This window comes from Apis cerana, linkage group LG4 (assembly GCF_029169275.1).
Source record: "Apis cerana isolate GH-2021 linkage group LG4, AcerK_1.0, whole genome shotgun sequence".
NCBI classification, from domain to species: domain Eukaryota; kingdom Metazoa; phylum Arthropoda; class Insecta; order Hymenoptera; family Apidae; genus Apis; species Apis cerana.
In genome coordinates this window covers 12,720,966-12,744,929 of record NC_083855.1, presented here as the reverse complement: position 1 = coordinate 12,744,929, position 23,964 = coordinate 12,720,966, and the positions used below count along the sequence as shown (strand labels likewise).

Genomic DNA, 23,964 nt, shown 5'->3' with positions numbered 1-23,964 from the left:
AGAATTGCGCATTGTCAGTTATTGAAATTATCGAATCCGCGTTTCCCCTTTAAACACAATCCATCCAATCAATCCGTCGATCGCGTCGTAAACGCGGGAATAATTCATAAATAACTTCATATATATATATATATATACATAGTGTTTCGCACCATGAATCGTAACCCCGGTGAAATTTACTTGATTTGACAATCGTTCACTTTCCCCTTACAACCCAGAGAAAGAGAAACAAATGAGAATCTTATTGTCGTTGATTCGACGTTGGCGAGCGATAGCTAAAAACGTTTCGTATAAAACGTGGAAACCGTTAATTGCAAACCGTCCGGTGGCCGTGCACTTTCTAAAGCGTGTAGCTATATCTCAAGGCAAGGATCGGTTGGTATATAATATCGTCGTTGGTCGCGGTGAACACCCACGCGGACCTGCGCGGGCCAATCAGCGGCCGAGAACTGATCGTGATCGATGAACCGATTGTCCGATTGCCCATCGCGGATCGCTCTCTCGAGCGGAGGAGGGGGGAGTAGATAAATTTAATGAGATACACTTTTTTTCTTTTCGCGACTCGACCACAAGCGTTACGTAGCTATATGGAATGCGAGCAATCTTGACCTCGGTCGTAACGCAATATACATATGTATATATATATGTGTGCACACATATCGCGCGATGCTATTGAACCGTTATACGTGAATTATAGCGCAACTTGTGCCGCGATTATACGAGGACAAAAACAAACGGATGATGTAACCCCCGGATCGATCGATGGTGGTGAAAAAGCGTTCGGTCGGAGACGGCGGCGCGTTCCAATTATCAGTCAGTCGCTTTTCAATTACGATCGGCCGTCCCTTTTTTCGAAACGAATCGGGCGGATTTTCGCTTTCTCCGCGCGCGGGTCAAGTTGGCCGAGTATCAAATTCGTCTCGCGCGAGCAGCGACGACGCATCGCGCATACTCACGTAGTTACTTACTTACTTACTAACTTACTTGCAGATGTGCAACTAAGTGCGACACGAAACTCGGGGGATATATTAATAGGCAGCCAGCGTGGCTTCCGCGATACCGAAATACGCTGATTTATAATCTCCCGGACTAAAATCTCGGAGACTTTAACTGGGTTAACGTCTGTCGATGGCCAAACACCTAAAACCGTCGTGGCTCCATTATAATAATGGACGTGGACGTGAATTTGTCAGACATCGTTACAGACTCCGAAACTTGGTAACTTTACTCGAAATCGAAACGAGAACGAGTTGGTTCGAATAGAAACTGAATTATTGGGACGAAATTATTTTTTCTCCGGTTTTTTCAGTTCACCCGTTTAATAAAAATCCGTTTAAGTAAATGTGCAAGAAAAATTAAGATTGTAATTAATTAGTATGGAGTAAAGAATACACAATAATAAACGTATATAGGAAAATATATGAATATTTACGATTTGAATGTTCAAGTAATCGCGCAAAAGACTTGTCTGCGGCCAATTAACTTGGAAAGCGCTTCGAATTTGACGAGCGTGCGGATAAACTGAACCTTGAGAGTTGGAAACGGTATTCTAAAGAAGTATATCTATACGGGATGTCCTCGACTATTTCTATCGTATAAATTACCCGATAGATATGCACCAGATATGGGCCAAAGCAGTAATAATTTAACGAAACAGCGATAAAAAAGATAGAACTGAAAATTATAAATAAAAAAAGCAGAGGACATCGAATGGAATAAAAAAATTTCATCAAAGTTAGGAATATTATTTTTATTGCTTTCTCTCCAAAATATATCATGCGTACAAGAGTGAAATTAATCCATAAATATCAGTGGCTAGATTAAAGAATGGTTTACGTGGCGAGCGCACCCGTATGTGTCACGCGGCCGTAAACGGTGAAATTAATATAGTTTTGCAAAGTTTTACGAAACGAATATGACGGTGAAAAAAGTAGAAAGTTGCTACATTCGACTGTTATCGCGGAATGGAACGATGTGGAACGTATAAAAAGTATTACATCGCGTGAATTTCTAATACGACGTTAATGTTAATTACTCAACTTTAAAAGATTAATTTGCAATAAAGAGAAAAAAGAAGAAAGAAAAAAACTAATCGATAATTTATCATTTAAAATAGATGGTTTATTTACACAATATTTCTCAACTATTGAAACGTGACCGATTCACTTATCCGATTACTTGTGCCTGTATACGCGTATTTCGTTCGATCCGTGAGCGTTTAAAAAAGAGGATTTAAAATTTCAATTTCTTTTAAATTTACAGGAGAATTTAATGCGTGCAATGTTTATTTATACACTCCATTCATTCTTATTTGAATTTTACCCAATCGATATATATATATATCACGTGGAGACGATGCGCATTTCGAGCGGATACGCACATTTCCGAAACGATTCGAATTCGCCTCGTTTGCATCGGATTTTTCCCGCGGAAACCGAGGTTGATAACGCGCGGATAACGCTTCCATTTTCTACATTTTTCTCACGAATTATCAACTCGTCAACTGGTCGACGCGGAAGTGCACACATATTCTCTCTCTCTCTCTGTCTCTACCCGATCTCGAAAGGAAAACGTTACGTGTCACTCGCTTGCGTCAATTTTCGCGAGAAAGTGATCAGAGGAGAAATCAAAAGAAAGATGAGTTTAGTCGAACGAGTGGAAAGTGTCGTGCCGGTTATTTTATTTTATTTCAGAGTAATTCGATCGAAACGAAAAGACGAGTTCTTTTTGGAGGGGAAATTTGAAAAATTTCCCAAAGTTCGGTTCTCACGAACGAACAGATAATAGTTCAGGTATCTCTTCAAACCCTTTCGTCCCCCCTATCGAGACTCTATTTATACCTTTAGTTACCATTAGTTATCGCGAAAGCTTTAAGAGAACTGCCTTTCGGACGGCAAAGTGCCGATATTTCGTGCCTTCGTAAATTGATCGTAAAAGAAACATTTCGACGAATTTTTTCTTTTTCTTTCCGAATAAAATTTCTTTTTTTCTTATTTTCGTAATTCCACGATCCTCGAAAATAACATGTTCTCTCTCTTTCTCGCTCGAGGAGCAATTAAATAACACGGACGAGCTTTTTGAAAGCTTTCCATGGAAATTCGAAAATTTCAATGAAAATTCTTTTCTCCTTGAGACGCATCAAAAGGAAAGGAAGAAAGCTGGAAAGAAGACGAAAGAAGCCATAGTTTCGTCGAACGAGCAACCACCTCAGCTGTTTCTGTACAACTGGAAACGCAAGATTAACGATTGTGAACAAACGGGCCGAGAATATGATGGAGGAGGAGGAGGAGGTCGCAGACGTGCGTCGTCATTTTAATGGGACGCGTCTTATTTTCGGAATTACACCCGTGGAACCGAGTTTCTCGACAAGTGGAGTGGAGGGGGGTGGATGGAGGGTAAGGGAACCAGAAGAAATGCCATCCCATCTCCTTATCGCGTAAGCCTCTTACGCGAGAGAAAGAGCCTCGGCCGGGTTAAACGGTTCGAAATTCTGAGGGAAGGAAAGCGCGATTTCGTTTCGATTGGGGGTGTTTGCCTCTCGAAACCACCTTTTCTCGAGATGAAAAAACGATTTTTTTTATAATATTATTTAATCATTAAATAAATAGTTACGCGGCTTTAAAAGAGGTCGATCTCCAAATTGCTAAGAAATAAAATTATTGTCTACGATATTTGCTATTTTTTTCAATTCTAATTAATTTCATTTTGATACTCGCGATATTTTTTTTCGGAATTGTACGTTATTTGGTATTTTTTATTTTCGATCTTGAAAAGAAGTTTTAAAAACGAAATTCAATGTTCTTTCTTCAATGTCGTCGTAAAGGGCGAAACCTTGGCTTTGAAATAAAGAAAAAATTAGCTGCTATCGAGATAATTTTTATTATTGTCGATACTAATTACGAAATTTTTGTATAAAATTATTGTGAAGATCATGTTTGATATATCTTCAAAATTTACTTTTTTATCGCTCTTTGAGTCGCTTTGAATATCAGGAAAAATTTTCAGCTTCTCAAGTTATATATAAAATGAAGTGGCTCGCGTTTGATTGGCCTGGGAGTTTTCATGTACATTGGGAATGAGAAATTTTAAAAATCTGGGTGCATGGATGGAAGTGATGATGTATACGTGCTTGAAGATATGAGAATCTTTTAAAAATGAATCTTTAAAGAATTTTTTAATATTTTTATACATATAAAAAACTCGCTAATCATTAATCGTTAGACAGATTAGATTGTTTCATGTAAATCGTTGAAATTTAATTTAATCATTATATTATTTTTATAGTACAGCAATATAACAGTATAATATAAGGTAATATAAGTAATAATATAAGGATATAATAATGTATAATAATTAGAATTAATTATTTTGTGAAATTTTATGAAATTTCGAATTAAACTGATGAATGAATTAAGATTAATTAATTCGGATAAGAAATTAAATTAAGTTATAAAATCATTGATATTATAGTAATTAGCGTTAACTTTTTGAATATCTTGTATTTTCTTTTCATAATTTCCTTCATTTTAAAAATTTTACCTACAAATGTCAAATTTATCCCGGTATAAAAATAACGACGCAGTTATATCAAATCATGCAACAACCATGAATTTATATTTTACAATTACATTAAATTTTATACGATTGAAAATTTTTAATAATTCACTTATAAGTAATCGATCATTTTATGTTTCACGAGATCACGAATGTCTAATATCTAATAGCATATAAAAAGAAAAAGAAAAAAAATTAGGACCAAATATACGATTTCAGTCAAAAAAATAGTTTTTTGAGAGTGAAACATCCCACTAAGCGCCGTGGGATAAAAATCTCGTTTTATCGATAAGGAAACGTTTCTTCTTCCCTCGATCGGTTTTATATACCTCTGCGTATATTCATACCGTCGGATCATAGGAGATCAGGTGCGAGGGAACATCTGGATCGATATTCCCGTCTCGTGTTGCGCGGACATGCCCTTACATGTTAACCACATCGCGCAATGTCTATTTTCGTCGGAATAAGCGCGGTTCATTTCCCATTCCGCTCGTTCGTGGAATGGTGCCTCGCTCCCATCAGATACCCTCCTTTTACGCCAGTCAATGAAAACTGCCGTTTACAACCTGCTTTCGATGAACTGGAACGTTGATCGACCGATAGCGTTTAACAGAGACTTTTCGAGCGACCACTACCGTCATCAGAGGTGGTAATCCTCGAGAACGCTCGCGATGAAAATTCTAGATAACAAACGAATTTTGGTGCGTTATCCTTCTGCTTTCAGAAACTGTCGTGAAGCGAACGTTAATCGATGGAAGCGCCGCGCAACGAGCCGAATGCGTATTAATTAAATAATCGGTTACGATGTACGTTAAAACTCTTACATTGAAATTTTTAAAAATTGAACAAATAAGATTGAACAGATTGAACAAAGTACGCGTAAAGTAGGTAGACAACTAATCGATAACTGATTTCAATAATTGAGAAATATTGTGTAAATTTATTAAGAAGCATTTAAATTTCAAATTTATTTAACGGATATGATATCTCTACACGTCTATTTAAATTTGAATCGTTACAAATTATTGGTAAGTTTTTTTTGTTTTTTTTTGTAAATTAAGCTTAAAGTTAAGTAATTAGTTCGTATTAGAAACTTTTTATACGCTTCACATCGTTCCACGCAGCACGATAAGAATCGAATGCATAAAAAGTAGAAACTTTCTACTTTTTTTTTATAGCCATATTCGCAAAAATTTGCAAAAACTATATATTAAAATTATTAAAATTTTAATATATTTGTCACGTTAATTTAAATTTATCGATTTTTCTTGCAAATTAAGCTTACAATCAAATAATTACTTCATTATTTTTCTTCATTCAGATACGATAATTTGTCAATGATTTTTTATATCGTTCCATGCGATAAGAATTGAATATATGAAAAGTAGAAACTTTCTATTTTCTTTTTTTTTTTTACTGTGAAATTTGATTCCCAAAATTTTGCAAAATTATACTAAAATTAATTTCATTTACGGCCGCACATGACAATCGAACGCTCGTCATCAGTGAATTCTTTAATCTAACTGATATTTACAGATTAATTTTAACCAATCTTATATTATAGAAACGCATTTATATCATTATTTATTATATTTCGAGAGAAACAAGCAATAATAATTTTCCTAACTTTAATTGGCAATTTTCTTATTCCATTCGATCTTCCATCATTTGTATTTTTATACATTTTTTATATATCGATTATTATGTATTTTCTTTTTTATTCTATACTAATCAATCTTAATTTCTCTTATATGTTTAGTTATACTTTCATGTTATTTACATATATATTTTAAGAAATAATAAATTATAATAAAAAGCAGTATTGCAAGAATTAAGTCTCCATACAAATCGGGAATAAATAATTTCGAATCTATTGTTCGAACCGCGCGCCATCTAGGTCGAGTCATCTCGCGAGTCGGATGAAATTACGGACTCGCCTATTCCCCCCTTTGTCGAAATTACGTTATCCCTGAATCGCCGTGTTAACGAACACGTGGCAACGGTTGTCGCGTGAAATTTCAAGCGACAACCGGTCGTTTTCCGTGTCGCGGCGCTGTCTTTCTCCCCTCCCCTCCCTTTTTTCCCTTTTTTTTTCTTCCTCGCGCTGTCTTTCGTAATAGACACTCGTGCCAAGCGGATTAGCATAAGACCGCTCGACGATGCAATTTATTTGCAGCTAGTGCCACGTCCGCCGCTTCGCCGACCGATGCCTCTCGTCCACTCTCGAATAAAGAATCGCGAAATCCGCTATCTTCCCTTTCTTCCCCTCCTCCGTTTCCTTTATCCATAGTTCGCTTCGGAATCGAACGAATTTTTCTCCTCTTACGCTTCTCCGTCCTCGCCAACTTCACAACAATACCTCACTCGCGTGAAGTTATCTATCCATCGACCGAACTGAAATCCGCTATCTTCCCTTTCTCCCCCTCCTCCGTTTCCTTTATCCATAGTTCGCTTCGGAATCGAACGAATTTTTCTTCTCTTACGCTTCTCCGTCCTCGCCAACTTCACAACAGTACCTCACTCGTGTGAAGTTATCTATCCACCGACCGAATTGGAATTGTTTTTCAGCGATCGGAAATATTCGAAAGAAAAAAGAAAATGTTCGAGAAAGAGGAAGGATTCGGATCTTGGGATTAATCCGAGGAAGGAAGAAAGAAAGAAAGAAAGAAAGAAAGAAAGAAAGAAATTCCTATCTCGGTTATCGAATCGCTTAAGATAACTTATCGTCCAAGTTCAAACAATAGTCTCTCGCTACTTCAAATTTTTACGTCGTCTGAAGTGTCTGAAGAGAGAGAGAGAGAAACCTGAGAGCACGATCAACCACCTGCACGTTCTGGAAAACGAGTACGCCCCTTCCCTCTCCCAATTCGGAAAAAATGAAAGTGGGGGTAAAGCTTTAATTCGAATGGAAAAAATTCTTTCCGCGAACGGGGTCTAAATTTGCCTGCCGAAACGACGTAGCGCTACGTTTTATGAATAAACCATAACGAAACGCGTTCTTCCTCGGCTGGAGACGAGAGAGGGAGGGAGAAGAAAGCATAAGAAACTGTTTCTTCTATCACAGGTTGGATCCACGACGTCGGAGACGAACGGTCATAAATCTCGGAGGAGAGAGATCGAGCAAGGGAAAGAATCCAGTTTTGCGACTCGATAGTTTTCCTATCCGCTCGATCTAATCGAAATATAGTTACGCGATATATATAATAGGAAAGGAAATCTCGATCCGCTTTCTTAGAGTTTGTGTATCTGCAATAGTTTGTGCAATAATTTTACACGGAAAGTTTGGCCGAGTCCGAATAACGTAAGAGCGTAGTTACAAGGAGACGATAATAAATTTTCCAACTCGTTGCTCGTCGCCCGTTTTCTTCCTTCGTTCCTTCGCCGTTCGTCAAAACGTCGTAAGGGGGCGTGGCCGCCAGCTTCGTTTCGGCCGCGTACATAATTCAGAGGAACTTCCTAGTCAGTCCTGCCCGGAGTTGGAGGCATTAACCCGTTTGCGAATGTAATCAATTCGATCCAAGGTAAATTGACGAAAATTCGAAATTCAATGTCGGCACGGTTGCAGAGTTTAAGCATTAAATCCGATCTAAAAAGCAATTAGTCAGAAATTTCGAATTAAGTTCACTTACTTGTTAAAATATTTGAATTAAACGTATTTATTCGTGGCTAGTACAGTCGATGATCCGCTCCTCGTATAATCTCCGTTCGGTACTGCAATTATTTGCAATTATTATCCTTTCTGCTCCTACCTTTCCACCTTTCCCTCGGAGAGGAAAGAATAAATTACATCGAGACAAAGTTGACCGCTCGTACAACCGAATATCTCCCTCTCCCTTTGATCCTTGACGATTCGAAAATTTTTAATTTAATCGACGAAGAAGGATATCGTCGAGGATATTTACGCTCAATAGATCGGCGACTAACCTCGGCTAACCCTTGATTGCGGCAACCGGCCACGGACAGCGAACGTTCGTTAAAGCTTTGATCATTCCTCGAGTTAAGTTGCCGGCATTGTACACGCCGCGTCCCTCTCTTCCTCGCGCACGTTCAAGCACGAGGGAGGGGGAAGTATACGAGCCTGTGCAGCATTTCGCGGCTCATTCGTTCTATGCGACCTTTCTCGCTTTTTTCGACCTCCCGTCACAACGATAGATTCTCGCCGTTTTCCCGCGCCTGGAAATGAATCCAACCGATTTATCTTCCGAAACAAATTGATTCAAATCGATTTAGCAGTAGGATAGGAGGAACTCGACGAAGGTCTACCGTTTAGCACGATGTTTGAAAACGTGTAACAGCTTCGTTCGATCGTTTTATTTACTGGATAAAGCAGAGCGCGATGCCAATGGCCGAACGATTAGATCCTATAATATAGTTTGCCGTTTCCAACAGCGACAATTCGTCATAATTATTCGATTTAACGGATACAATGCCGCGAGGGATTTCCAATTTACACGGTAATTAACCCGTAATTGTTCTACTAATTGGTTGAGAAAAAGTAAACGTTTCTCGAACTTCTTAAAACAGGTTAAATTTAACCTCTCTAATTGTTTGGTCCTTTTTTATCTCTCCGTCATCCTTCGCTCGCGAATTCGTCGATTATATTAGCGACAATGCAGCCGAGTCGACTAATTTATAACTTATTCGCTGCATATAATAAATGTTCCACGCCTTTCGAGCACACCCTTCGAACCTTCCCCTCCAACTCTCTCTCTCTCTCTCCAACCGTGTCCCTCGAATCTTTGCATCCGCTGAGTGAAAAGGAAAACGAAATCGCCGTCTTCCACGGGATTGGCGGTCGTCGACGTTGAAAGCGTTGCTGCTCTCCACGCTCCTCCGTTTCGTTCCGTGTTCTAAGACACTAAACTACGTTGCATTATTCATTAGGCTTGATTCGCGAATATATATATATATACTGAGAGAGAATCGCTAGGATGGATTTTCTGAGGCGCTGAGCGCGAAACTTAACGAAAATACTATCCCCCTTTAATCGATTCGCGAGCGTATCTCATTCTCGATGGTATCTCATTCTCGATGCATTATGCATAGATATGCAATTCGATACCCTCTGCCTCAATATTCTCTCTTATAAACGAACGAGCAAATCGATGGAGGATCGAGGAAAAATTAATCGAGTTTAATTACTTAATTGAAACGAGTCGCTTGAGTTCGAAACGAAGAACGAACCGAGTCGTGGCGACGATTATAAATCGACCACTCTCTCTCTCTCTCTCCGTGGAGAATCGTGCAACAAGATTCCCGCGTCCTTGCGAAAAAAAGGAAAGAAAAGACAGCTCCCCCTCTTTTTCAGCCGGTCGAAGATTCTTCGAAATCGCCTCGCATCAAGACGAACAAGACGCACTCGATGTTGAGCTTGGCTCGGGGATCGGCTGACGGATTTGTTACACGTTTCGTATCTCGAGAAAGAAAGAAATGGCCCGGCGAGATCCGAAACGAGCAAAAGTTCAGCAAAAGTCGATCGACGAGGAGGCTCGGTTGATCCTCGAAATCCTTGGTAAAATTCGAAAGTCGAGCATCATCTCTGAAGTAATTACGTAGGCGGGGATGGAAAAGTTGGAACAAGGGCGCGAAAACGGGTTGCTTTTATTCGAGTTTCTCTAAGAACAAACTGCTGTTCGTTTCCTCGAGGAGCTCACGCGAGCACGTCACGACGTCAGGTAGTACACATAATGGTGGAAGCACCCACGCCTTTTCTCTCCACACCCACGAGAGACGGGAAACGTGGCGGCTCACACGCGCGCGCGCGCAGGCTCGGTCTCGTCGGCATTTTTCCACGGAGCGATCACGCTTTGTTTTCGATCGGTACGCGTCAACGCGAGAGAAACGTTTTCTCGATCGTATAAATATCGAGATAACGGCGAGAGGCACACGACACACGGTCGCCGCGACCCCTGTTGCGAGCCGCGATTCGTATCTTCGTATATGTCGGCCGACAGTCGAAAGGCCGAGAAGAATCCGGGCGGAAGAGGGAGGCTGAGGTGAAATTGACGCGATCCGTCCATAGGTAAATCCGAAGGCTGAAAAATGCGAAGAATGCATTTGGAAAGTTGGAGTCACTGTATCTTACGACGATTCGACGTTTATCCGTTCTCTTAAAGTGCTCGACGCTCGATTAATGGACTGTGGCGCGAAGATAACGATCGAACGGCTCGTCGTTCGGATAGATTCGAAATCGCGCGCAGTTGGTTCGAGTAATAAGGAGCCAACAAAATTATTTCGTATATAAAATACGGTGTAAAAACACGATTGAATATATTTAAGAAGAAATTAACATTGCGTTTAATAACAATACGGGATAAAAAGGAAGATACGTAATTGTCGATGTGTAAAAAAATATTTGTGACTCGAGTCTTTGAACAACTGCGTGAAATATATGCAGATGCATGAAAGAAGTTGTAACAGCTAATTAACTTGGAAAGCGCCTCAAATTTGACGAGCGTACGGATAAATTGAACCTTGAGAATTGGAAATGACGTTGTAAAGAAATTTAGAAATATTATAATTGCTTGTTTCTCCTAAATATATAATAAATTAAACAACGATAAAAACGCTATATTATAATAGATAACTTAAAATTAATCCATAAATATCAATGGTTAGTTTAAAGAAATTCTTTACGCGGCGAACGTTCGATCATGTGTCACGCGGCCGTAAATGTTGAAATTAATATAATTTTGCAAAGTTTTACGAAACGAATATGACGGTAAAAAAAAAGTAGAAAGTTTTCGTACCTCGCGTGAATGTTTAATGCGAGGTAATTACTTAAGTAATTTTAAAAGATTAATTTGCGGAAGAAAAAACAACAAACTCGTCGATAATTTATAACGATTTAAAATAGATGAAATTTAGAGAATATTTCTCAACAATTAAAACCGATCAGTCATCCGATTAGTTGTCTATATTTCGTTTAAAATTTTAATTTTTCAAATTTACAAAGAGATTCTAACGTATGCTTGTTATACGTTACATGGAAACAATTATTTTTCATTTTTATTTCAATTTTGTCCAATTAATACGCGTTGTTCGTACCATCGCGCGACGCAAGGAACGACGATTGCTCGGTCGGTATCGTTGATCCGGCATCCGAGTCGTTTTGCAAAAGCTTCGCTCACGTCCGCGAGGCTAATTACGTTTTAATTGCGGAGGAATAATTTGCGCTCGGGCAGGAAGGATTACGGGCAAATTGTGGCAAGAAAAACGAGGGAAGATTCAGTTAGCGTGCGTGGGCGATAACGACGGGACACGTGCGTACTTACGTGCGCGCACGCCCCATTCGTCTCCCTTATAATCTACCATCTACCATCATTTTTCCATTCCTCTTTTTCCTTCTTCTTTATGATCGATGGTTACGTTCCGCGAGAATGAGTTTTTTCTTCATCGTTTCACTCGTCACCACTGTTTTTTTTCACGAAATTTAAAATACCGTTTATCTCTTACGTCGTTCAATGGACAATAAAGTGGCTGGCGATTCGCGATTATCTACGCATGCCTACGTACAGGCAGGATAGTGGAGGACATAGGCCAACGATAGATCGCAGGTGCATCGCGTTAAAAAAAAAAAAGGATGTTTTCTTAGTGGCGGCTTATCGAGGAGTGCCTTTATCCCGCTCTTCACCAGCCTATTCATACGTTTTCACTTACACCACTCGACTCTCGCGCTCACCTGTCCTGTTCGTTAGGCGAGTCGCGCGAGGGGTCGAGGGAGAAAGATGCGGCCCGAAAAAAAAAGAGAAGGAGGGCGATTTATCATCGTCGCGCAATGGCCGTGAACCCTATGCTCTTTCTTTCGCCTTTTTCTTTCCAAGCCCTCGAAATGTTCGATTTCACGAGACATTTTTCTGACCGAGTATCATCGATCTATACGAAGTTATCGGTCGAAATGACTTTTCGAAGAAGAAGTTTTTCATTTTTTCTTTTTTTTTTTATTTAAATAAATGCAAGTATCCCGATAATTTTCGCTATGTATCACTGATCTATACGAAGTTATCAGTCAGAATGACTTTCTAAAGAAGGAGTTTTTCATTTTTTTCTTTTTTTTGTTTGAATAGCAAGTATTCGGATATTTTTTTGATTTTCTGAATAAAGAGTTTTTCATTTTTTTTTTTATTTGAATAGTAGCAAATATTTTTTGGCTATATATCACTGATCTATACGAAGTTATCAGTCAGAATGACTTTCTGAAAAGGGAGTTTTTCATTTTTTCTTTTTTTTTTTTTATAATAGCAAGTATTCGGATATTTTTTTGAATAAAGAGTTTTTCATTTTTTTTTTTGTTTGAATAGTACCGGATAATTTTTTGCTCGAGTATCACCGATCTATATGAAGTTATCAGTCGAAATGACTTTCTGAAGAAGGAGTTTTTCATTTTTTCTTTTTTTTTGTTCGAATAGTAGCAAGTATCCGGATATTTCTTTGACTTTTTGAATAAAGAGTTTTTCATTTTTTTTTTTTATTTAAATAGTAGAAAGTACAATAGAAAGTATATTTTTTTGGTCGAGTGTTATCAATCGGAATGACTTTCTAAAGGAGCAATTTTTCACTTTTTTTTTTTTATTTGAACAAACGCAAGTATCCAGAGATTCAGATTTATTTCTTCGAATAAGAGAGAATTGGCTCGTGAAAAAATTCGAACGAGATAGCGTATCCCGATCGATCTCATTGCTGTTATCAGCGACTGATAAAAAAAAAAAAACACGACATTCCGTTTAAAAGTACAAGTACTCGCTATCTACAATTTTCTTACGCGTCGAAAACACCGTCGAGTCTCGGGCGTAGAGCGAGAGCACGGCTCGTAAAACGTGAAGCGATGTAATTCCGCGAATCACGTTCGCTCTATCGGACCACCGTGCGCGAAATTACGCCTCGTCGCGATTCTGCACGGCCGGCGCGCGATTACCACGACTCGTGGAATCGTGGAGTGGGGTGGATCGATGCGCTCGACGAGAATATAACACGAAAACCGCGCCGAAAACCGCGCCGAGTTTCCCTCCGGGTTTCGAGTCGGTTTCAGCCTCCGAAGATATTCCGCGTGAGTCAGCTCGAGGCGACGTTAAAGTTGCCTCGGAACGACGCCGGGTGCAAAGATCCGCCGCGGAAAATAGTACACCAGGACCGGGTGTATAACCGGCCGAGTTTCCAAGTTTCCAACGGGTTCGAGAGGAAGGAAGACAAAAAAAATAAACTCACCCTCGAATATATATATATATATTTTATATACACGGTTAATCGACACTTACTTTCTCGATAATTACTCGTAAAATTTATTCGATATTAGCTCGAGAGGGGAAGAAGAACAGCCTCTTGTTATCCACTGTTGTGAGCGTATAAATGTAAAGGAACAAAGATCCTTTTATTACTCCCCCCATAGTTTACGAGGCTCGTGACTTTACGCGTTTAACGACACCTTTATTGCACTCTCCCCCTCTGGATTCGCGACCTGGGTCACTTTCGAGCGGAAAACGCTCGATTCGAGGAGGGCGAGTACTTGTAAATAGGGGAGGGAGGGAGGAGGGAAGAAAGAGAAAAGAGGGAAAAAATGAAGAAGAAGAGGAGGAGAAGGTGGAGGCAACGGGGAAGCGCATCTTTATGCGGGGCACGCGGGACAATGAGGACATTGTCGCTCCTCTGGACGTTACAAAGCTAACCGGAAATTCATTGTTCTTCCTCTGCCTTCGGTTGAGAAGAGAGCGATCACCCTCTCTTCTTCCCTCGCAGGAATTCCAGCGTCGCTAATATTAACGCGTTGTTACCACCCGGTTCAAGTACATCGTTCTGCGCAAGCCCCCTCCCCCCCTCCCCCCGACAATCTTCCTTACGACTGCTATTTCGATCGTTCGCGCGCGATACGCCCTTTCGCGAGGCTTCAAAACTCGCGTGCCTTCAACTCGTTCCCCTCGCTCGAACCAGAGAGAACGAGAGGAGGGGAAGAAGACGCGGATTGTCAATCGAGAAGCGGTGGGTAATTGCGGTCGACGGGTCGAAGGCGTGCTCGATCGGTAAAAAGAACACGGATGTCGTCGGAGTGGAGCTGTGTGTGCTTCTTTTTACGAGTCGATTTTTAAGACGATATCGAAAGGCAAACAGGGGCGGAGGGAGGAGCAGAGAGGGAGGGAAGACTTACACGAGCCGGTATGTACATAAATCTCGCGGGTCATAGCGATTAATTACGGCAGGAAGCGGACCCCTGTAATTAGATCCTCCTCTCGAGTGCCCTGCCTCTCTACAACCGGCTCCAAATCTCGATCGAGCTCCATTTACACGCGTTAGTCTCCGTTCCGAAACTCGTCGCGAATCGCCCGACTCCTTCCCTCTTTTCCCCCTCCCCTTTGATTTATCATCTGCTCGCGTTCTCCGTGTTTCCGCTACTTTTTTCCCTTCCTATCGGTCGAGCGATCTCTCTCTTCGCTTCTTTCGAAAGGAGAAAACGCATCGCGCGTCACCGATATCTGTCACTGTTCGTTACGATGGCAAATTTTCTCGAAGATTGAATGAATACGAGTCTTATTTAATTCGAAAGGAAACAAAGGTAGACATAGAATCCGGAAAATTCTAATGTGTCGATATGATATAAAAATTTTGTTTTCTTCCTCGTAATGCGCGTAGGCTTGTTACGATTTGTAACGACAGTTTAAAATTTATAAATATAATTTCGTATTCGAGTTAAGATATCGAAATAATTTTTACGATTTATATACTGATGACAAGCGGTTTCAACGAAGAACCCCTCTTTCCCCTGTGCCGTCTTTCCAGTGGACAGTAAGCGAGGTAGCTCCGCGCTAATTAATAAAGCAGGCTGTGTCAAAGCGGCAGAGACGGTGTCGAGATCGACAACGGACAGCAACGTGATCTGTGCCGATGCGTGCAAACGACCGAGATAATCCGGTGATAACGCGTCGACGACTAGTATCAGTTATAATCCGACGCCGCTTTCGAAACACGGATCCGCTTCTCCATACCCGTTTCGTTATCGTTTCGAATTATACAGGAATTATATATCCAAGCGGGAGGAAAATATGATCCTTCGGTTTCTCTCGCCTCGAAAAAACGTTTAGATTCGGCGAATTCGTTGGACACGTTCGGCCGACAAATTGTCGCGCGAGAGATGGATCGTTTTTTTATTCGTCCTTTCTTCAAAGCGGAGGACGCGCGCAAAAACTGGCCCAACCGCCAGGATTGACTTTCAAATTCGAAATTCCTCGATCAGTCTTCTTCTCGCGCTTCCACCATCCCCGCATCATTTGACGCGTGCGAATACCTTAAGAGATCTATTTCATAACTGAAAATCGTTCAACCGAGCACGCGATACGCTCGTTTGAAGAAGAGTCTAAATTTCCACTCGCCACGCGGTATAAGAGATATCCTCGTTTCTTCCCTGTTGTACTCTCTACTACCGTCCAGCGACACGATATTCTTCCGGATAAACGCGAAAACTGGTTCCCTCGAGAGTCAGGGAGAGTTCTATCGCGTTTAAAATGGATCGGAGAACCGATCAGGCGGGGAAAGGCCTGTTGGCTAATTTCTAAAAGGCGATCGAACGCGTCGTGTCGTTATTACACGTGCGCGCGATGTACGTACACGACTTCGCGCCGCGTCGCGAGGCGACGACGGTGGGAGGGGGAGGCGGAGGTGGTGCGCGGTTCAAGACCACATTCCATGCCCGTGATGGCGCAAAAAACGGTGAAATGTTCGTCCGCTTTACTTCTTACCGTGTTAACCACGCGTGCGCGCGATACCGATGCGCGATCACGATGCGCACGAAACCTATTCGTTCCTGCCCTCTTTCCGAGCCACCTTCTAACCAAACTTTTTCCAACGGTTTTAAAACCGCCACCGATTCATCCTACTCACGAGCACGTAAGTAACAGTAGTCCCGATCGAGTTTAATCCCCTCTGTATTGTCGCAAATCGCGAATCTTGGCACGAGCGAACCGACCAATCTTTCGCGGCATTATATACTACTAGCTATTAGCCTCGTGTATAATGTTAATTAATCCGCGGCATGACTCGAGTCGATCGTTATCCACCTCACGATGTCGAGGGTAAAGAATCGATATCCCGGATGTATATCTCTCTCTCTCTCGTTTCGACGTCCCATTATTTTCGAAACGTAACCCGTGCTATTTCCAATTCGTCAAATGCGAATATAAATCGACGCTTCTTTCGACTATTCCTCGAAAGGAAAGTATCGAAGCCGAGCTTTCTTCTTCGATCCAGGGATTCGTCCATTCGGAGGAAAGGTCGTAACGCTTTCACCGGGCCACGATTAAGCGAGGGGGAAGAGAAGCGAAATCGTCGATCACGTCGTCGGGTGGTTAATGATTATCGCGAGGCGGACTCGCCTCGAGCGATCCGAATCTGCAACTGGTTTCGAGCAGGTTGAACACGGTGGCCGCTAAGATTTATACACTGTTTATCGGCCGACAAGTAAAATTACACGCGACCTGTCATCGAGGGGGGACAAATTGAGACGCGTCTATCTCCGCGCTTCCGGAAAATACGTTTCGGTCGATAAACCGATAAATCGATAAAAAGCGTCAAAGATGAGTGTAATCTTGTTTCGCCACGGTTTCGATAGGGATCTCGATTGGTCGCGGGAACGCCCACCGATAATCGAATACGAATCGCGCGTGCCCGTGAAAAACTGCCACGACTGTTTTACCGACGCGATTTACGAGCCGAATTATTCGCCCTTTTCTTTCTCTCTAATATATTGTTCCTTTTCTCGAACAATATATGTGTACGAGCACGGACTATATATCCAGCCGGAACGGTATTAGGCGAGTTGACGCTGTCGATAAATCCGCATGCCGTGCAAACCGTGACCATACCACGCGTAAACCGATCCGAGTAGCGGCGGCTCGTGCGGTTCGCGCCAACGTACGCCTCGACGCGATCGAAATTCCCCGTGAAACATCTTCATTCCCTCTGTTTCTCTCTCTCTCTCTCTCTGTCTAGCCAACTATAATAAGATACAAGATCCCTTCGTCGATTTGTTGTTCAACCGACGAGAAAAGATTAAAGATGAAAGCTTGCTTACGAACGGGAGCTTAAACGACGCGTTAGAACGATGGAAAATATCGACGTTCCACGAAGGGGATATATTATTTCGAGGAGGAAGTTATTAAATGTTGGAAAGAATCGTGATCTTGGAGTAGAGGTTGGAAGCGACGTCGAGTCGACGCAATTACACAGATAGAATCGATGTCGAAGCGCGCGCCGTAAAAACCAGTTCACGGTCGAGTATATCCGACGGAATATAATCGAGCGCGTAGGTGAGATGAATCGCCATTTCTTCCAATGCCGGTCACGAATTAATTATCGTTTCGCAACTCGAACGATGATTCGATCAATCGTTACGTCGAATCGCGAAACGCGAGAGAAAGCTGTTTGCAGAAACTCGCAGAAACTCCCTCGCACGTGCGCGCGTTTAATCGCATTCCTAGAAAGAAGATCGAACTTCCGGGACTCCTACGCTCGACGAATTTGCTTCGATCGATCGATGCTTTCTCGAGGCAAATCCACCTTCCTCGCCTAAACTCGTTTCTACGTTCCTTACACAGGGCCAGAATAGCGGCTTGAAGCTTGGATCTGACGAATACCAAGCTTCGTGTTTATCCGAGTAACGAGATCGTGTATCGTCGTGTATCTGTCGACGCCTATATGTCCTAACAAGCATCGTTATCGCCACCCGCGACGATAAGGGAGAGATCGAACTTCGCGAAAAATCCGATAAAACTGTCCGCGGTCGAATACGCGATCGAGATCTCACGCGCGAGGATAAACGAATGGGAAAGATACACAAACATTATCCGAAGATGGAGAAAGGGAGGGAGGGCGGCGCTGTGTAATTCTTTCTCAGTCAAAACATTGGTTAGACTCGCGCCCCGAGTCGATATCTGGTCCTGAGAGTAGTAGGGTTTGAATGGGCCGGCCGAGTATGCACTTATCTCTCTCCGGTGAGGAAAGGAGAGAGATACGTCGCTTCTTGGAGTAATAACGGCAAATCGATCGACCACCCGCGAGACGAGAAAAATTTCTCTCTCTCTCTATCTCTCTCTCTCTCCCTAGTTCGCCGATGGTGGTCAAATGTTGGTTGGAATCGGGAAGGCGATTTAACCGCCATCTCGTATATATTATACACAACCGAAACGTAATGGAAGTCGCGAGGCTCTATGTCTTATTCGAGTCACGACGCGCCGTCCCGAAAATTGCGGGAAACGGAGCACGAAATAACGATAGAGAAGACGCACGGTTCACCGATCCCGGGATCCTCGTGATTTCGTGCTCGCTTCCCCGTCTGTTTCATTCACGAGTAGATGCCCCGAGCGAGATACCGGGGAATGTTAATGAGAACCGGCCGGTCAGCTGCTGCTCGTGATCCTACCTATGAAAAACGAGAATTCGATTCGTTGCATCGTTTCCATCGTTTCCCCAATTTTCTCGCGTGAAAAAGGATCGGTGAAATTGTATATTCGAATTATACTTGGTTATACGTTACGCGTTATAAGCGGCATTCACCGTAAGTTTGAAATCTCCTTTCCTTCGCGAAGGCAAACAAGCTAATGCACCGCAACTGGAAATACTCGATCGCATAATTTTTCAACTGGGATTTTTATCGCGCGGAAAAAATGCGGAAAAATTCGGAACGGAAAACTCGTCGCGAGAAGATAGCGCGTAGTGGCCATTATATAAATACTTTAGCGAGAGGATTAAACGGCAGAGCGCGACAGTGGCGGCAGCGGCGAGTCCGCGTACTTCCTCGATTCAACGGATTCTATTCGTCCCCTGCAAATTGCTGCATGAAATAAAAGGGAAAGGAATTTTGTTCGACGTGAAGTCGATCGAATATCGAAAGTCTTGTTGCCGATGAGAAATCGTCAACGATAATCGTTGGATCGTCTCGATTAAATTCGACCGTTAGGTTTCACCGAAGCGAATTCACCGGAGTACGCCACTGGGGAATGAAATTTATTACCACGGTCAGGCTATTCGTCAAGAACGATCGCGAACCTCAATCTCGGCGCAAACGTATTACGAAGATCCGGCAAGGATCGAGAAGAGACCGTCTTTACTCTTCGGATCGATTTGTCCTCCACGATTCTTTATTCACCCACGACCATCGATTTTCCTATTCTTCCTTCTCCTCCTCTTTCGCTCGTTCCTCGTTTATCCCTCCAACTATCTGTCTTCGAGCCGTGCGCAACCGCCGATGAATAACATTAACTAACGTTCCATGAAATTTCATCGTAAAAAAAGGAAAAAAAAAAAGTCAACCTTCCTTCGCTCTCTTGCGCTAATCACCGATCCCCCTTCACTTTTGCGTCTCGATTAAAGCAACCAGTATTTATTAACCTAGAACACGTTGAATCCCCTTCTTCTTCTTCTTCTTCTTCTGTACACGATTATAAATTCGCGTTACCAATCGTGTCGACCGTATATCTTTGCCCACGTAACAAGGATACACAAAGAAATCGAAGGCTGAGAGTCACGATTATAATAATTATCGCGTTATAATAAGCGAAAAAAAACCTTTGAAACAAATGATTGTCACACGGTCCATCAAATCGGATGAAGAAAAAATCGAGAAGAAGAGATCGAGTTACCCTCGGACAAAGTGATCGCGACGTTTCGTTCCGCTAGCCTATTGTCGTATCTTGATCCTTGCCACGATCCATAGATGCTCGACCCAGTTAAACTGCGACTCAATTACGCGCACGACCTATCAGACTCCTCCTCGATCCTACTTGTCGCTCGGATTAAACCGAGCCTCGATCTCGAACCAGTTGCTGTTTTCGAGAAAAAAAAGGGGGAAAAAAAAACGCAGCCAGACTAATCTGTATTCCCACGGGAGATCGGCCATTTCGTTCCTCTTCTCCCTCCCCCTCCCTCCGCTTCCATTAGATTTACGAGCTTTCTACTCCACATTCCCGATACCCGATGATGAGAGAGAGAAAGAGAGCAATTGAAATGCAAGACAGATTAGAATTATCCGCTACTGGCTAATTCCGAGCGCGTCGATAGCGGTAGCAATTAACGTTAAACACCAAACCAAACCAACTTTTCCAACGAGTCCACTTTCAAAACAATGTCTTTCGACTTCTTCTATCTATCTCGTATTTCGTTCGTATTCGTGTCCCGATTCCCCCGTTTCGATGTGGATCGACGGTGGATAAGTTCGAATCGACGACATAACCTCAATCGTCCGACCGATAAGATTGAAAAGCTCGATAATTAAATTTGCGGCTTTCCGAATAATATGACAAGGAGGGATCCTCGGTTGTTCTTGCAGACCACGAACGTGGGTGGCGGTAGCGTGGTGGAGAAACTGTCTTTCTACAATCACACGGAATGCGAGTGCCGAGAGAGAACCGAGTACGACGCGAGCAACGAGAAATCGCTGGAGCACAGAGTCTACAGACACCATCCGTCCTCCTCGCAACCTCAAAACATGAGAAGGGCACAGCCGAGAAAACCGTGAGTTCGTCATTTATTTTTCGAGGCTAAGAAAAGAAAGAAAAATTAACCTCCAATTCCGAATTGATCAGGTGCCGGTGTCCCTCGGAATTCACACCGAGGATCACCGTGGATGGCGTGTGCCAATGCAACTGCTACGAGAACCGTCAAAACTGCATCAAGATCAGACGAGGGAAAGGTTACTTCTCTCTCGCCGATAGACTGTGAGTAATACTTTTCCGATTCGTCACGACCACGATGCTCGTTCGAATCCCCTGCGTTTATTTACAGGTGCATACAAAACGAAGAGTGCGCGATGCCTAGCTGTGAATTTGGCGAATACATGAGGCGACAAGGCAAGTGTCCCCGGAAAAAGGACAAATTCGACACGATCGTTAATCACTACACGAACCATCACCGGTACAGGAGCTAGAGGGAGGTGGGAGGAACGAGAATAATCGTGCCAGTGGGAAGAAGAAACTATGGAGGAAGAGGAAGAACGTGAAAAGTGCGAGAGCGCGACGAATAATCAACGGTGCCATTTTCCTTTCCGAGTGCCTTTTGCGGAAGACTCGATATATACATATGTATATGTAATAATACTCTTCGAATCAGTTTACATGTATTTCCATCCCGGACCTTACCGCTATTATATTTTTCTACTACTATCGTTGTCGTAAATCGAAAAGAGGTATTTTGATCAAAACGGCTCGACGAAAGGTTCGCGAAGGTTCGTCGAGTGATTCGAGGTTATCGCATCCCTTCGTGTTAATTCTGTCTTCCTTTGATACTTCGATCGGTGAAATTTCGTCGTTTCGATTCCGACTCGACGGATTCAAACGTGTCGAATCTTTCGATCTTGTAAATCGTGAATAATCGTGATTAGCTCGGCTACCGCTGAAAACTTGTTACAGATCTGAGAGAGAGATGGAATTACTCTTGATATAATAATAGACTCTATTGTCATAGGACGACGAGCCTAGTCCGAGATCCTGTCTCCATTCTACGCCAGACGATTCCCCTCGAGAGTTCGATGAACTTATACAGTCAATCGCCCGTGCGAAGGACACCGACGGTCGTATACCAAAGCGAGGAAATATAGTAAACGCGAGAAGTAATTGCGCGCAAACTTAACGTAAATCTCTCGATATTCTCCTACGATTTTATGTTCACGCGTAAATGTGCAAGAGATATTTGTGTTCATCGAAGAACAAATCGAAAGAAGCGAAAAACGAACGATACGAACACATACAGGCGAGAGATATAAATAACTTTTTTTTCCGATGAACCCACCGTAGGATCATCGCCTATCTGTACAGATGATGGATCTTGCGAGTATACGAGATGGGAATATTTAAGTATACGAGAAGAGAAAGAAGAGAAAAGAAAAGTAAGGAAGTAAAAGTACGAGTTGTCCGATGCATCCTTCGAATCGTGAGTGTTTCGTATCGTATTCTCCTAATCGTGTTTTCTACGCTTTATTATCGTAGTATGTACTTATGTACTTACGTATCTAATAGCCAACTTAATCGTGAAACCGATTTGACAGCTTGCCCAGCATTTACGAGCCAATCGAAACATCGTGTACAATTGTGTATACATCGTGTATAGATTTACGTTTTAAGATTTTACCTGTATTGATTTTTCATTTTCGATTACTTTTATGCACGTTCATTTTCATATTATACGAAATATAAAACAAATACGAATTCGTACGGATGACGTTCAATCGTGTCATTTTCCGCGCAATCAACAATTTTTTTTTTTAATTTTGATCTATGATCCAATGTACGTGATAAATCAAAGGCGTTCTTTCATTTTTTTCTGCCTAATTTTCTACTATCAATCGTGAAAATGTACAGAACGCCGTTTAACATTCAGCTTGCTGTTGTTATTACTCGCTACCAATTCTAGCCAATATACATATATGTATACATATATAAATATAGACGTAGTCAATAAATCAATAACGTTGTATAAAAAGATTCATGAATATATATAATTTCAATAAAATTATAACTTTAAATAAATTTTTTGTGGAATTTTATTTTATTCGAGAACACTTAACGCACAAACACTAATTTTTTATAGAAGGAAAACCAGTTAAGCATCATCGGATCACTATGGCCATCTAGTAGTTATGTTAGGAAGCGATGCTTTTTATAATTTACTAGATGATTCAAAAACGATAGATGTATTCTTTAAATTAAACCATAAATGAAAAATAGTATAGATGTGACATCTTACGGAATTTTGCGTCGCATGTTCTAACATATCGACTTAAAAGTATTTTATAATCTAATACGCTATAATTTAAGTAGTATGTACATTAATTATTTATGTTTTTTGAAGAATTCTCGATTGATTTTTTTTTTAAAATGAAAGTTTAAAAAAGAATCAAAATTTTCAAATAAATTTTTAAAATAAATAGAAATAATCGATTCAGCTAAAATAAATTTATTATCATGCACGAATTTCATCTTAGAAAGATATAATATACTAAGTTTTTCGTAATTATTTGTAATCATCAAATAAATAAATAAAGAAAAGTAATAATTTTATTAAAGAGCTTTCAATTAAAATAAAAAATATGTATTAATCGCATATTAATGTATGAACGATGAAGAATAATTATAGAACTGAATACTTCGTAATAAATCTTAAAAAAAAATGACATGTCTGAATATGATAATTATCCATACTAATCACACTTCATGTTGAATATCGAATTACAAATTGTGAGGGAAAGGAGCATGAAATATATATCGAGTTTATGAACGCAGATTTTCAGATTTTTGAAAGACTATATAATAAAAATTATATTTATTTTTTAAAAATAATATAGATTAAGATAATAAAAATAGATATAATACAAATAATATAGACAGATTAGGAAAAAAATTTAGAAACTTTAAAAACGAAAAATTGAATCTTCAAAAT

The 23,964-nt window shown here is 41.2% G+C and overlaps 1 protein-coding gene across 1 annotated transcript in view; it reads left to right on the top strand.

Annotated features, from left to right (window-relative positions):
- Positions 1-23,054, top strand: part of LOC108000800 (uncharacterized protein DDB_G0283697) — a 46,266-nt gene extending 23,212 nt beyond the window's left edge. The window contains exons 4-6 of the mRNA XM_017061405.3: positions 20,861-21,045; positions 21,117-21,248; positions 21,316-23,054. Coding sequence (XP_016916894.2) covers positions 20,861-21,045; positions 21,117-21,248; positions 21,316-21,457 — 459 coding nt within the window. The 3' untranslated portion in view covers positions 21,458-23,054. The remainder of the gene's footprint in view (positions 1-20,860; positions 21,046-21,116; positions 21,249-21,315) is intronic.
- Positions 23,055-23,964: the final 910 nt, after the last annotated feature.